Here is a 16266-nt window from a genome sequence, read left to right as displayed (position 1 = left end):
CAAATATTAAAATTGTTACGAAAAATTAAGAAAAGGGCCACCTCGTGGTAGCTACCAAATCCGGCCACACTTGTGGTGATGTAGCTTCGGTCCTAATCGGCTAAGCCCTCTTCTTTATGTTTATTTTTATATCAATTAATAGGCAGAAACCTAAAGGAGGGATCCCATTTCTCACTACCTCATAGCACTATATACATACATGAGCAATGCACGTACAGTCTCAAAATAAGAACTATATTATAAACTTAGTTAATTTTATCTTTAAATTTTTTTAAAATTATAATAATATTTTTATTAAAATAATATTTTTTATTTATTTAATAAAAGCTTGTACATACAATCTCTAAACGAAGATTGCAAATAGAATTTCTCTACGTACATATAACATCCGGGATGAATCTAAAGTCCCCATGGCACAATGATTGTTTGACCAAAATTTCCTGAAGTAAATAAAACAATATATACTTTATTTTCTTCATTACATCATATTTTACAACAACAATGTTCATTTGAAAGCCAAATAAATAAAAAATATTTACATGGTTATTAATTTTAATCCTTTCTTCGACATAAAAATACATCATCCATAATCACACATGTCATGGTTGCTACGAAAAATGGAGGAAAATCAGAGTTAGGGTCTCGTACCAAATGTAATTGAATGCGTTTTTGTTTTTTTTTTTTTTATAGGCATACAAAGGCAACAATGTCTTTTACACGGTTAAACCCCAAACCTTAGTAACGCGTTTCAATCGAATATGTTAGTAGACACTGAGCTCAATATCGGAAATAAGGCCCTTTTCCACCATTATCATCAAGTCTGCAGGAGCCACTTCTCAACCCTGTGCAGAGGGACCGTTTAGAGCAGCACTACTTCCTTCAGAGCTATCCCTTGGCCTTGCTTTTGGAATAATAATCGGTCTACAACAAACTAGAGTACACAGTAACTGCATCATAAATGACATCATGGCCATCCATATGAATAAAGTCTTCTTCCAATACCATATAATTCTTCTGAACAGGGGAAGTTCCGACTCAAGGATTAGAGATGCATCGTATATTTCGGGGATGCCAGCACCAGCATGGTACTCTGCTCGTTGTTCAATCATAATCTTTAAGCAGGCAGTAGGCATCTCTCCTTCAGTAAAACCTCTAAACTTCAGATTTAGGGTTTGTGATTCTGATACATAACCAGTGACGAGAGGCGCAATCTTAAGAAAAGTCAGTAGAAGACGGATAGGCTCGCTTTTAAATAGTAACATGCATGGATGGCTTAAACTGGCAAGGGTTTTACCACTAGCAGAGAGGAAACCAACCCTGATCTTCAAAAAAACATTAAAAAAAGTCAAGCAAACATTTATCTTATATAAATATCAGACACCAAAATTAAACCAAACAATACAGAGGCATATCTTTTCCAGAAAAAAGGAAAAATTCTGAAACTATACAATAAAGAAGAAAAAACTCAAGAGAGAAATAGCATCCTTCCCTCAAACTTTCAAAGCCTTTAATGCTTTGTTGTAAAAGCAACATTCCATTTAAACATGATTTAACAGTCCACACATAGATATATATCTGTTGCAATAGATTAAATGTTCTATATGTTTTCTATTTGTTATTTCCTTTATAACAAAAGGGGTCGTAAGGATATTGAGTTCAAAAATCGGGCTCAATCTCATCTAGAACTTCTTAACTATTATAAGCATCTCGTGTCTTCTTAGTTTCAGACTACTTTCCACCAATTCAAGAATATAATAACATATTAAACTCAGGCACTTGCCCAGTTGCCAATATCACTAGAACTGTACCCTATGATGCCAACAGACTTGACACAAGCTCCTTTTTACATCCCATATTGTTTACCAACAGTTTCCGTGATAACAATCTTAAAAAAAAAAAAAAAAAAAAAAAAAAAAAAAACAATCTGACAAAGTACTTGGGCTATGTCTTATTCTATCAATAAAATTTGTTTACTGATAAAAAAAAAAAAAAAACATCTGACAATGAAACTGAAGAAATAAAGTGACACAAACCAACTACCATGGAGAATTACACAACTAGAATATAAATGAAACACGGGTAAATCTCTATTCATGTAAACATGTCATTGCAATAGACATATTCGAGCATCAGTGGTTAAGCTCTACCATGTCCAAACTATAACTGGACAGAAACCCCATATACTAAAAAGTCAAGCTGCTATCCCAACATCTAACAAAATTGACTTAATAACGACTGATTGATAAAACATAACTGAAAAGCATTTTTATCTCTCTAACATTCCTAAAGCTACAAAAAAAAGATGACTTGACTCTCCATGAGTGAACAAGTACCTGAAAGACCCCGAGATTTCGGTTGTACTCGGACTCCGGCAACGTTAACGAAACCGTAACCTGCAACCTGTGATTAGGAGGTATAAACCTGAACCCTCCAATCTGTTCCTTACAATCCTGGCCACAACCAACGCCATCACACGAAACGATGGGCACATAGGCGACCGGGCTGGGTTTAGTGTAATCGAAATTCAACATCTCCTTCATCTGAATCGGCTCCTGCACCAAGAACCTCATCACAACTCCGCTAACCACGAGCGAGGAGACCAATAGGCTGCACAAAACGATGCAAACGTAAACCGACCACAGAAACCCCCACCCCCACCGCAATGCCACCTTCCAAACCCACTTGTGCTCCCTCGACCAGTCGTTTAGCAAAGGACTCACGCTTTCGCCTACGGTTTGCCCTAATTTTGAGAGCTCCTGGATCAAATAGTCTCTACCGCGACGCACTGTTTGAAAGGGGTTGGTGACGAGCATGTAAGAGTGGTAGAGAAGAAATAGAGGAAGTGTTGTGAAGGTAACGAAGAGATTGATTTGGAAGCTAATTGCTTTGATTAGTAGTCCGGCAACGTATATGAGAAAGTGGGATGAGGGATCGTTGGCTTCCACGGCCGAGACTTCAGCCCGTTTATCGGTTTCAGTGGTTACGGTCGAATTTGATGATCCCTGGGCTTGAGACACAGAGCTAAATTGACTGGGATCAGGCTCGGGATTTTGGCTTTCCTTCAGGTTCCGATGAATCCGAAACCTCGGCTTCGTATCGATGGCGGAGTGGATCTCAGAGCCGAGGGTGAAATCGGAATCCAAGATTGAGTGGTTGGAACCCACGACGCGAGAGAGCGAACGGCGGCGAAGGGTAGAGGTGGAGAGAGCGGCCGGAGAGGGAGAAGAGAGAGTGGAGGATGAAGTGGAGGGCTCGGGTTGGGCGGTGAGGGAGGAGGGGCAGTCGTAGAAGGGGAAGTCGTCGGGGGCGTCGAGGAAAACGTCGTCGGCGTCGTTTGGATTGAGTGATTCCATTTTTCTTAAGGTGGATTGCTGAGTGTTCGGTGTTCTTCGAAGAGAAAATGCGAAGACGAAGCAAAATGTTGTTATTTATTATTATCATTTTCTCCAAAAGATATATATATTTTGAAAAGAATAAGATTGTGTAGTGAGCTAATTTTATATATTTTATGAATAGTAATAAAAAATAATAATAAAATATTAAATAATAATAAATAATAAGAAAAAATAGATAAAAATAAGAATTAAATAATAAATATTAGTGAAGAATTCTGAAAATACTTTATTATTCAAACTAGACCGCGCTATCCTAATTCAGATTTGATTTAAAATATTTTAATTTTAATTTTTTTTAATTAAAATATATCAGGTAAAATATAAATAAAACCATTCTTTTAAAAATGGTAATTAGCCAATCCCATTTGAAAATTATATTCGGCAATTAAAAAAAATATTTTTAATATTTATTGACATATTCATGATGGTCTAAAAAAAATTGCTTATGATGTAAAATATTAAAAAATTAAAAAATTGCTTAGGTTTTCACTTCCATGCAGTTTGGATAATGAATTGAAATAAAACTTAAAAATTAAATAAAATATTATTAGAATATTATTTTATAATATTACTATTGTTTTGATATTTGAAAAAAATTAAATTATTTATTATATTTTATGTAGAAATTTGATAAAATTATAATCATAAAATGAGATGAAATGAAACACTGTCATTGTCCAAAAAAGGCGTCCAATGTCATTTTATTTAGTTATATCTTACTTGTTAAAAAAATTGTCCTAAACTTGCACACTACAACTTATACAAGGATTGATTCTTTCTGAAAAGTGCTTACCCCGTTTTTTTTTTTTGCTGGAAAATATTGTCACATATATTTTTCTTTCTTTATAAATTTTATCATAAAATTTATATAAAGCTTATCTAATTGTTTGTTTTCTTGACACAATAGAGGTTATTCATTTGCTTATAATTCGTACCAATTCGTCAAAATTAACAGTTTCTAAAGGAGTTTTACTATATACAAGCAAGTTCGCATAGTAATCTACGTACTAATACTGTTATTTTCATATTTTAAATTTAAATTAGCACTGTTTTCAATAAAGTCTACTTTCTGACCAATCATATTGAATAAGTGTGCGTATTAGTGCGCAGAATTGCTTACAACTAGATTTTTCCTTCTAAAAGAGTGATGTTGGGTTGCGTGCTCCTAGTCCTAGTCCTAGTGCATTTTTCTATTTTTAAATGTTAAGAAAACACAAGATGAGTTTCAGCATGGGCAGATCAAGAGCAAGCCTTTGTGTTGAAGGCCAGAAAGTAGACCTACAACTCTTGGGTTTGGTGGATCTTCTTCTAATTAATTGGGTTGGTATTCGTATAATGGGCTTAATTAGGCTTCGTGGATGGAGTCATGCAAAAAGATCAAAGAATCATGACTCATGGTCCCAATTAAAAATATTTTCTATGATTGTTTATGGTGTGTTCCTATATATATAATATGATCATTTTGTTTGAAACAGCTAGCTACCAAACTCCTTAATTAGTTGGCAGCTTGGAGCTTGCTGCGACGGCATGATCGACGACAAAGTAGCCAGCCGGTCCAAGATTCCAGTGTATCGCCTGAAATAGCCCAAAGCGATGGAATAAGCCCCATGGGGTCCTTGTTGCATTGGCCTCGTTTGCAGTCTTGTAGACATGAATGATATATGGTGCCGCGGTCCATGCATATATGTGCACAAACATCGAGAACATGTGCACAAACTGGAATTATATACCCAGCTAGCTCATTTTTGGATAAGAAAAAGCTCTCTTAGATTCAGTTATCCAGCGTACGTATTAGTAAATACATGATCAAAGTATACAAACTAGCTGGAAAACAGAAAACATGAAGATTGGAATTAGACTAAAGCTGGTGTGGATCGAAAGGTTGGAACTCCAGCACTATCAAGTGCATAAATAGCCAGTAAATGCTTAGGAAGTTGAGAAGGGCAAGAGAATGATGCATCATTCCCTAGTGCACCATAATTTGCAAGTCCATCAGCCAAAGAGTTCGCCTCTCGATATACATGGCTGACCTTACAAAACATCATGTGATTACGAAGTTTCAAGATATCTTCCAACAGCTCGCGATATTGCAGAGGAGGCTGTGTCTCGTTATCAAGCCAGTTCACTACTAACAGTGAATCCGTCTCTACCACCACTTTGCGTATATTGTTTTTACAACAAAGCATTAACCCATACTTTAAGGCCGATAGTTCTGCATAGACACTAGACGTTCCAAACTCCAAGCAACGAGAAAAAGCGTAAATGAAGGCGCAATGGCATCTAAGAACCCCTCCACAACCAGCTACACGAGGATTACCAGCTTTTGATGCACCATCCACATTTAACTTAGCTTTACCAAACAGGGGAGCAATCCATCGAACTAAAAGAGGTCTCCTGTTTGGCTCCAGAGTGTTACAATTCAGATCATTCAGATTGTTCATGAGTGCTGCTGCTTCTGCTCCAGTGCCATAATATATAAGAAAGAAACGGTGTGATTATATATTTTTCTCTTCCTTCTATCAAGAAGAGAAGGCGCTTCACAAACCAGCTCACATGCATGCAAGCAAAAAAATTGGAAGTTAGAATTATGGGTTCGCGAGGGTCGTATTATTAAAACCATGCAGTCATGAATACAAATCCAGAACAACATTCAACAAATTTCATTTCTTTTTCAGGTTTTTTCCTTAAATAATATATATATATCCTAAAAATGGAATCCAAACCTTTTCATAGGAGATCTTAATAGTTGCCAAAAAAGACAAAAAGTTTTGAGTGATTATAATAACCTGATGCATGCATCCGTAGATTTACACTTCGATGGCAATTGGACACTGTCATCATATCATTTGAAAACCACTGCAAAATGAACGAAGAGAGAGAGAGAGAGAGAGAGTACAATTAATAATCCCAGAAAAGATCAAAAGCAGCAAACGATATGAACATTGATGGTCATGACCTCACCTTACCAAAAAAGTCAAGATTTGCAGCTAAAACCTGCGAACTTATGGGTACGATTTTCAAGCCGAGAAGCGTTAAGTCCATACCCAGCGTTGAATCTGAAAAGAACGATAATATATACAACTAGAATATATATACACGATGAACCATGCACATATACACACACACACACGGATGGCAGAAAGATATATAAAAGAAAAGATCATCTCTAAATTAATTACCAGTCTCATCGGGCCGATCGGGAATTATTTCCATCATCAGAACTCGACCGGAAAAGTTGCTGTTGTGGAAGTAAATAACATCTGCGAAGTACTCCGAGTGAGTGGTCTCGACCTCGAGAAAGCTGTCCGCCCTAGAATCTGATCCCATGCCAGCCTTGCAGAAAGAGCCCCAAACATTTATTTGTAGTAGATTGTAGAAGTCCTGCACAAATCACGCCAAAAAGTTTCAGTTAACGCACGGAGAAATGAGGAGGCCGGCCAGCGGCCATGGGAGTCATGAAAGAGAGAACTACTCGGTCTCACCTTTTATATACGATTAACGAAAGCTGGCCATGGAATAATTAATTAGGTTCCACTTCCATTAGGATATATATTTGCTTCAAATCCCTTGTCCAGTAAGTTTCGAAAGCTTCAAGGACAAGCTGCTATCATAATCATATATATATATATATATATATATATAAAGAGAAAAATGTAGCCAGAAATTACTTCATACGATCGAATTATTTGAGAGAAACTTTCTTCGTCTTTATCTAATAAAAAACAACGTACTGTGTGTAATAGTTTATCATAAACCTGTTTTATTTATTTATTTATGTTTCTCTGGATAGATTAATTTCACCCTAAAATTGTGATTAGGATATAATATATTATCTCAAAATTCCCTTTTTCCACCATTTGATCTCATGCATGACGCACTATTATTGTCTAATTAAATGCAAAGTACTCTACATAAATATCTTCATAAATTGTACATGAATTACATGATGATCATCTTAACTAATTAGTTAGTACAATATGATTTCCAAAGAGTAATGTTAGATATATATAATTTTATGGTATGCAAGTTTTTCGTACTCATTTTAAAGAAAAAGTAGAGTTTATTATTAAAAAAAATAATTTTTTTCGTCTGAATTTCAAATTTAATCAATTTGTTAGGAAAAAATGTAGGAGACTTGCACATGAAGATCGTAAATATAATTTTCCTTTTCAAAATGTGGGGTTAATTTGAAAAATCAAATCATATTTTGATGAACTAATTAGAGCCCAGTAGTGTACATAGCTAGGAGCATTCACATTATAAATATTGGGTTAATTAGATTATCTTTTAATTTTAGGCAATTTTTTACTGAAAATTGACTTGTACAAAAAGAAAAAACACTCTCATCATATTCTTCAAAAATAGTTAGAGTAACGCCTGGTTTAGTTAGATGAGGTAAAATAAAAGTTAAAAATTGATTATAAATAAAATATTATATATTATAATATAATTTTTTAATCTTATTTTTTATTTAAAATTTAAAAAAATTAAATTATTTATTACATTTTATATAAGAATTTAAAAAAATTATAATAATTATATAAGATAAAATAATTTAATTTATATAACTAAATCAACTTATCTTACCGTACAATTTTTAATTAGTAACTGCAGCATTTTTAGTTGTTCAATTTTTTATGGACCGTACAGATGTCATGGTCAAAGATGGCAGGTTTCAACTCGGTTCCACGGCCCCTCTTTTCAAATACTGCCAAATAATCATGATTAGGCTCCAAAGTCAATTTAGTACGCCATATTAATATATGAAAAATGATTTATCTACAATATTTTTTATAATATTTTATATAATTATATTTTAAATAAAAAATATTTTTATAAAATATCTTATAAAATAATATTATTTTATAATATATTATCCAAAGTGTTACCGTATCATTTATGTAACATAAAATTAGGAAGGAAGTTTTCCGGATAGATAGGTAGCTAGGGTCAGACAATATAATAGTATATCTTAAAATCTTAGTCGATTTATATTTATCTATTTTTTTTATGTATAAATAAATTAACGTATCAATCTGTATATTAATATTATTAATTTTATATTTTAAACTTAAATTAATAATATTTTTAATAAAATTTATTTTCTGATCAATTATATTAAATAAATATACGTATTAATATGTAAAATTATTTACAGTTAAATTTTTTCATATTTATCAGTACATAGTAGTATTGGCCGTCAATTTATTAATTTATTATTATTTTTCTAGAATTATGAATATATAGTTTAAAATAATAAATAATTAATACAGCATATGTAATTGATAAAACATATTAAACTACTCGATTTGAAAAACACACGATCGATGTTTAGTTTTTTAATTAATTTAGTGATTATTAATGACATTTTATTTATAATTGCACCGCAGAAAATTATAAATCTCTAATAATTTATCCGCGCGACGTCCCTAGGTAGCTCGTCAATGTGTAGTATGTACAAGTCCTTGGCAGCAGGTGACATTGATTTTCCTGTTTTTCATAATTAAACCATTTGGAGACAGACATCTTTTATACCCTACGTACTTAATTACATATTTAGTTAATTAACGACTTTTACGATTATTTAGAGAATATGATTGTGTTTAGATGTTGAAATAAGTTGAGTTGAGATGATAAAATATTGTTAGAATATTATTTTTTAATATTATTATTATTTTAATATTTGAAAAAATTGAATTGTTTATTATATTTTATATTAAAATTTAAAAAAATTATAATGATGAGTTGAAATGAGTTGAGATAGATTCATGATCCAAACGATCCCTTAATTCCAAGAGACAACATGGCCCAATAGCACTACTACTACGTAATCCTAATTTGTTTGACGTTCTTTCACGTTGATACCTAGACAGTACTAAATGTAGAAAAGACATTTTGCCCTCCTTTTCCTCAGAAGGACCAAGTTAATTTTAAAAATTACACACTAAAAAGGGAGAAAAAGTCATTCTACACCCATCATGACGATCCAGACCTGGATTGTTGTGCTTTGGAGCCCTTGATATAGTTCAATGCAGTTGTGCGTACGTCTATGATAGTGAATGAAAAATCAATATTGAGAATGTAAAAGAAAGAAAGATGCATAGATTTACGTGACTCAGTGTAAAGCCTACGTCCATGAGAGTTTTGGAGAGGAAATATCCACTATAATATGCTTATTTACAGTCTCTCATAGTCTCTTGTCCTTATTGTATAATAGATAATGGAGGTTTATCTTCTAATAGAGAGATCGTCTCTAGAGTTCATCCCTTCCCCTTGAAGAAGCCAAAGTTGAGATTAACAAAGAAGTCAAAGTCCCCTATGGAGTCTTTTGGCCGTTTCATTTTATCTGACCATCTTTCCGCAAAGGAGTGGTGAGGATTGGCCGCCTTTACCTTGCATGCGTGTCTGACATCTTCATTTCCTTTCCGCTTTTTACCTTCCCCTCATATATTTTCTTGGTTTTTCTTCTTACATCATCCCTCTCATTGTCCCCTCCATGTCCCCCTTCGCCATCTCTCTCTCTCTTGTCTCCTAGTGGTCGCTTTTTGGTGGGTTGGGTCTATTCATATGAACTTAGAATATTTCATCTCCTTAAGTTGTCCGTGATTCTTAAGGTCGATATGCTTCAAAATAAGGCCTTGACAATCTCTAAGATAAAACATACAATAGAGGTAGCACACAGTAATCTATAACGAAATAGGTTTGCTTAGTGGGTCCCTAGTTCTCCGTTCTGCTTGCGTTAAGCGGAAAAGATTTCCCAATGTGGGATTAGGGGATGTGCGGGAGATAGACTCAACCACATTAGGTGGCAAGCGTGAAGCTCAGCTATGGCGGGAGTTGTACTCGACCGCGTAAATGGTGAGTGTGGAGCTCAGCTGAGGTGAGAGGTGTACTCGTCCGCGTAAATGGCGAGCGTAGACCTCGAGTGTGGCGGAAGGTGTACTCTACTGCGTAAAGACCGAGCGCGAATGTTGGCTGTGGCGAGAGGTGTACTCGACCGCATAAGTGGCGAGCGTGAAACTCGGCTTCGGCAGTAGATGTGTTCGACCACGTAAGTGGCGAGCTTGAAGCTCGGCTTCGGCGGGAGATGTGCTTGACTGTATAAGGCGCGCACGATGGTGGTCGGGCAATCAAATGACTTGCTTGCTAATTCGAGCCCCTGGGAGGTCGGGAGGTTCCTGACCTTTCTTGCCTATTAACTCGTTATGAAAATAGAGGTAAGCCGAGTAGACAAAAGACTGGACCCACCTCTTTGACATGATGGAGGTCAAGCAGTTCATAAGACTAGACTTGCTCGTCATTGTCAAAAAGCATATATTCATCCGATGTTTTTATTTTCGATGGTTGATTATGCCAAGAAAATAACGCGGTTGTCGCAATATAGATTGTGGATGGTAGATGAATGTAAGATGAATGCTTTTTGACAAGAAATAAGTTGAAGACCCAAAACTTAATATTAAAAAGGTGTGACCAAAGTTAATGGCAGCGAAGCATCAGAAATCCCTCACTTGAACTTGATAATTCCATTCATTTTTGATTCATTGGATACTCAATTAAAGATCATAGCACCATGCTCTCCATTTGGAAAATATAACATTACAACCATTTTTTTTTTTAAGTGTAATCCTAGAAAATCATTCTCTTCTTTTGAAACCATAGATTGCTATCCTATTATACTCAAATTCAAAGATAACAATATATAGAATAGTAATATTGCATCAAAGAATCACACCAATAAGATTGACAATCAGATTTGGACATAATCAAGTACCTTAACAATTCTATAGAAAAAACATGACTGAATCTATGAAAAGAATCGGTTTAAAAAATTATCCAAATACAAGAATAGGTCTATTGATAAGAGATGACAAACAATAATTGTATCAGCATAAAAGTTTATTACATGAATCCAATAGAATTGAAATTATGACCATTCAAGTAAGTTCATCCCTAGCTCCACCAAGGAATCAACCCTCCATTTGAAACAAGAAGGAATTCTTTTATGAAAGATGGCTCTCTCCCAAACCTTCTCTACCTTCTTTTCTTCACCAGCCACCCTCATAAAGAAAGAAAATCACGTACAAAGCTCGCATAAGTAATACTCTAGATTTCCAAGCGCAAATTGCGAGCCCCTTTTCGCTTAGTAAAAATTTGAATATGACAATAATATTGACGGATGCTCAAAGAAGCTTCCAGATCGAGATTCTTGTCAAACCCATTTCTCAACTCATTTACTCGGCTCTTCATGTTATAGGTTTTCTTTTTGAGTTGAATCAAGCCCACTTGAGTTGAAGGTTATCTAGCGGGCTTTGGATATAGAAAATTCTTCATTTGATTTTGGTTTTCTTCCTTATTTATGTCAGGCTTGGCCCCATCGTTCTTAAGTTCATTCATGCTATAAAATTATTAAAAATGAATCAAGATTTGGACACTATGGAATTAAAGTTCAAGTTGAAAAAATATAATCAAGCTGCTCAAATAACACATATAATCTTGCAATTAAACACGTAGAAGTAATGTTTAGAATACACTTTCGTATACTCATCACACCCCCCAACCAGCTTATTGCTAGTCTCTAGCAATTCAAGCGACATAAATAGTAGAAAAAAATATACCCAACTCAAAATGTAAAAACTTCCACATAAACAAGGCAATAATATCTAGACATATCAAACAACGTATTCATAAGAGATATGTAGCACTACCAAAGTTTTCCTATTAAAACATCTCTCGAAATTCGTGTGTGCGCTATGCCATAACCATCTTACCAAAAACTCAAACACACACAACTTCGAGCACACCTCCGACAAAAGCATTAACTCCATCTCTCTCATACTCTCCAACTGAAAAGGCTACTCACTCTAGTGTATAGGATGGAGAAGTGTATATAGGCAAAATGACAAACAGACATGGATCTCCACAAATGAAATGTCAATTATTGAGAATTCAACAACTCCTTCCACAAACTCACTTAAGATCAAAAGGTCAATAACAAAGGTTGTAATGGGGCTAAGGTCAAGTTAAAAAGGAGGACGGATAAGAGAATTCACAAGGGCTTACAAGTACATTCTAGAGGTCTTCACAAGATCAGACATTAAGCACAACTCCCTCAACTTCTTGTATCTTTCCTTCTCAACTCAATACCCATAATTTTCCCTTTTTCTACAGTACATTCCTTTCCTTGTCTTCTTTTTCTTTTTACTTTTGGACCAACATTTAACATCCATAGCACATACTTGAAAGCGAAAGGTGGGGAAAGATAGTAATTTAGGCTCAACTCCAATGTGGAGGGGGTGAGGGAAACATGGGTTTAAGGAAGAAAGGCTAATTTTATTTTATCTTTTTATTTTGGCTCAAAACGACTTCTAATGGATAAAACATGGGTTAGCTTGAAAGGGTCAAAAGTTCATCCTAAATTGACCTTCATCATCTCCTTAATATAGTAGACCAACATGCCACAAATCACGTAATAGCATTCTCAATAATTAAATAGGTCAAACGGGAGAACATGCTATAAGTCAATGAACTTCACTCAAGGAATATCTCTCATAATCAGGCATGTGGTAGTCACCACTAATGTTCAGGGTGTCTGCTAATTGTACGTGTTTAACATCCATCTTACCACAAGGCTAGTTTGTGCTAAAAAAGAAGTATGAGAGTATCTCAATAGAGAGCTGAGGTAGAACAATAGACTCAAATGACACACATTAAAATCTAGTCCAAATGTCAAAGCTTTATTCATGCAAAAATTATGCACTTGGGCATTTTCCATCCCCTAACCAAAAGCTAACATTGTCCTCAATGTCAAAAACAAAAAGCACAAGGTTATAGAGATGAAGTAAGAAAGATATCACCTGGGAAGTGAAGGACAAATCTGAAACAACTCAAGGAATTCATTGTTGCAAAAAAGAAAAAAAAAACAATGCAAAGCAAAAACAAGAACAAAAACAAAACAAAAACTAAAGTAAAGAAAAAGATAGAAAAACTAACTAAACTACAAAGGTGCATGCAATGGTACTAAGTATTGTAAACGGGGTCTGCAAGAAGAGTTTTCTCCTCTGCAGGGTCCAAGTGCTCCACAAGGGGCTTCAAACGGCTGTTAACGCTTCTATTTTATTGTCAGTGTTGGAGTTTGTATGTGGTAATCCACACCAAGTGGTCAGGGAGCCATTCGACTAATTCCCATGGCATCTTGCGCAAGGCAGTTAGGGAGCTCGAAGGCTCATTAACTCCGAAGGCTCGTTCCCGAAGGAATCCCGCTAGTAGTGGTTATGGCATGAGTGCATACACCTGGCGTTCGCTAGTGAAGATGTCATCCTTGGTCTTCTCATTTGCCCTCATAGATTGAAGGAAGGGATGAGGCAAGCCCGTGGAGACACGATACTTGGCTCTCCTGGTTTTCTCGTCGACCTCGTAGATTGAGGGAAGGGATGAGGCAAGCCCGTAGAGACATGGTACTTGGCTCCCCTTGTCTTCTCGCTGACCTTGTAGAATGAGGAAAGGGTTGGGGCAAGTCCGTGATAACGTGGTACTTGGCTCCCTTGGTCTTCTGGTTGACCTCGTAGACTGAAGAAAGGGATGAGGGAAGCCCATGGAGACACGATGCTTGGCTCTCCTGGCCTTCTCATCGCCCTCGTAGATTGTGGGAGGGGATGGAGCAAGCCTGTGGAGACATGGTGCTTGCTTCCCCTGGTCTTCTTGTCGCCCTTGTAGACTGAGGGAATGGATGGGGCAAGTCCGTGGAGATACGGTACTTGGCTCCCTTAGTCTTCTCGCCATTAGGGGTGCAGGAGTCGATGCGGACAGTTGGGGCACTTAATCGAGCTAGAGAAGTGAAACTGGTTAGCGTAAATAATTTCCAGCGATAAGCGCGAGATTTGTATACTTGAACTGTCCTGTTGGATTGTAGAGAAAGTTTATGGCATGTTGGCGATGCTCGCGAGCTGCCAAGTTTCAATGATGATTGAGATTTGGGGTGCCCGCGTGCATGTTAGTTTCGAGAAATCAATTCTGACAGAGACAAACTTGGATGTCTAAGCGGTCCCCGAGTGGGGTTGGGCGGCCGGTGTTTCGGGCTACAGTAATCAATTTTTTTTAGTAAAAATTGAATTCACATAAATTGAAAGATAGACAAACCGATGCAATTTAGCCATTGTGTGCAAATTTTGCTCCATTGAAATTGTCTATTGATTGCTACTTCTCTTCTTCATTGACCTCCTGTTTTTTCTTTGGCAATCCATGACAGTGGGCAGACCAAGCACGGTCCTCATCATGGTGGAGGACTCGAGATGTTACAGGTTGCACGTTGCATGAAGTGCTGGCCGAGGAAGATAATCGTGCTTGTGCATTTTTCTGAGCAGGGGGTGGCCGAGCAAGACTGGTGCAGCATGTTGCATGGGCCATGCAACGTGCCTTGGATGTAGGTCGTGTCGGATGAGGCAACTCGGTCTTATGGTGGCTGTGCATGGTGTTGGTCCAGTGGAGAAGAGTCCAACGACAAGGAGCAAAGGTAAGTCAAGTTTTGGCCGTGAAGGAGGAGTCGTGGGCAACGAGTGTATTGGTTGATGAGTTGTTGTGCGAGGAGTTGCTAGGCTGATAAATGGTTGGTCGAGAAGGGTAGGTCCTCTAGTAGGTGAGTGCATGTTAATTCCAAACAAACTTGGATGTCTAAGTGGGGTTGGGCGGTCAGTGTTTTGCGTTACAATCAATTCTTTTAGTAAAAATCGAATTCACATAAACTTAAAGATAGACAAACTGGTGTATTTTAGCCGTTGTGTACAAATTTTGTTCCATTGAAATTGTATTGGCCGATGAGTTGTTGAGCGAGGAGTTGCTTGGCTATGAGTGTACTGGCCGACGAGTGGTTGGTTGAGGATTGTTTATGGCTGAGGAGGGAAGGCCCTCTAGTGAGCAAGGGCTTGTGGGTGACAATGTGTCATCTGTGGCAGTCAAGGACCACGTCAGAAGGTTCAGACAACTCCGTTGGCCCGTGGGGTGGCTGACGGCAGGTCCTCATGGCTCACAGTGTGTTTTTGCGAACGCATCGTAAGCCTCGGTGCGTTGCTGAGGGCCACCATGAGCTCTTATTGGCAGTCAGTCGGCCACCAAGGAGTTGACACATAACGTCGGCGGTCCAAGCGATGGCCGTCGGCGTCCCTGCCAGCACTGTGGTCGATGGGCTAGAGGAGCCCTGCATCCTCGCTCCCTTGTTCTTCGTTTTTGTGTATTGGCCATTGAAGGCATTAAGCATCAACAATTCAAGCGGTGAGGAACTTGCGGTTTCCACTTGGGCGAGAAAAGGTTCACTCGTCCAATTTTTTGTAACAGTGTTGCTCATAAAAATAAAAGTCAAAAGATTGAGAATACTTATCTGGAAAACTTTTATTTGCACCTTCAAAAATTATTTAGCGCACCAAAAATTGTTATTCTCCTGCTTTCATGTGTAGAAAGTAAATCAGATCATACAGACAACACCAACTGTTAATTCCAAAAATCGAACACCAGGCCGGAAAGGGAGAAAGAGTCATTATTGGCCCTCCATGATGATTTGGGCCTCGATCAGTATGGTCTAGATCCTTCGGCGTAGTCCGATGCAGCTGTGTGTACGTCCATGACAGTGAATGAAAAATAAATATTGAGAATGTAAAAGATAAGGAGACACATAGATTTAAGTTGTTTAGCATAAAACCTACATGCACAGGGGTTTTGGGGAGGGAATATCTACTATAATAAACTTATTTATAGTCTTTTGTCCTAACTGTATAATGGATATCAAATGTTTATTTTCTGATGGAGAGATCATCGCTCGAGTTGATCCTTTCCCCTTGAAAAAGCCAAAGTCAAGATTAAAAAACAAGTCGAAGTCACCTTT

At 36.8% G+C, this 16266-nt stretch overlaps 1 protein-coding gene across 1 annotated transcript; it reads right to left on the bottom strand.

Moving 5' to 3' along the window:
* Positions 1-521: 521 nt before the first annotated feature.
* LOC121266052 (seipin-2-like) lies at positions 522-3437 on the bottom strand. Its single transcript, XM_041169751.1, has 2 exons — positions 2334-3437; positions 522-1322 (listed from the first exon to the last, which is right to left on the bottom strand). The coding sequence occupies exons 1-2, from the start codon at positions 3351-3353 to the stop codon at positions 837-839; spliced, it is 1506 nt and encodes a 501-aa protein (XP_041025685.1). The 5' UTR covers positions 3354-3437; the 3' UTR covers positions 522-836.
* Between the last annotated feature and the right edge of the window lie 12829 nt (positions 3438-16266).

Source organism: Juglans microcarpa x Juglans regia, chromosome 5D, assembly GCF_004785595.1.
Source record: "Juglans microcarpa x Juglans regia isolate MS1-56 chromosome 5D, Jm3101_v1.0, whole genome shotgun sequence".
Taxonomy (NCBI): Eukaryota; Viridiplantae; Streptophyta; class Magnoliopsida; order Fagales; family Juglandaceae; genus Juglans; species Juglans microcarpa x Juglans regia.
Note: the sequence above shows the minus strand (reverse complement) of the source record. Positions and strands in the feature narration are given on the sequence as shown.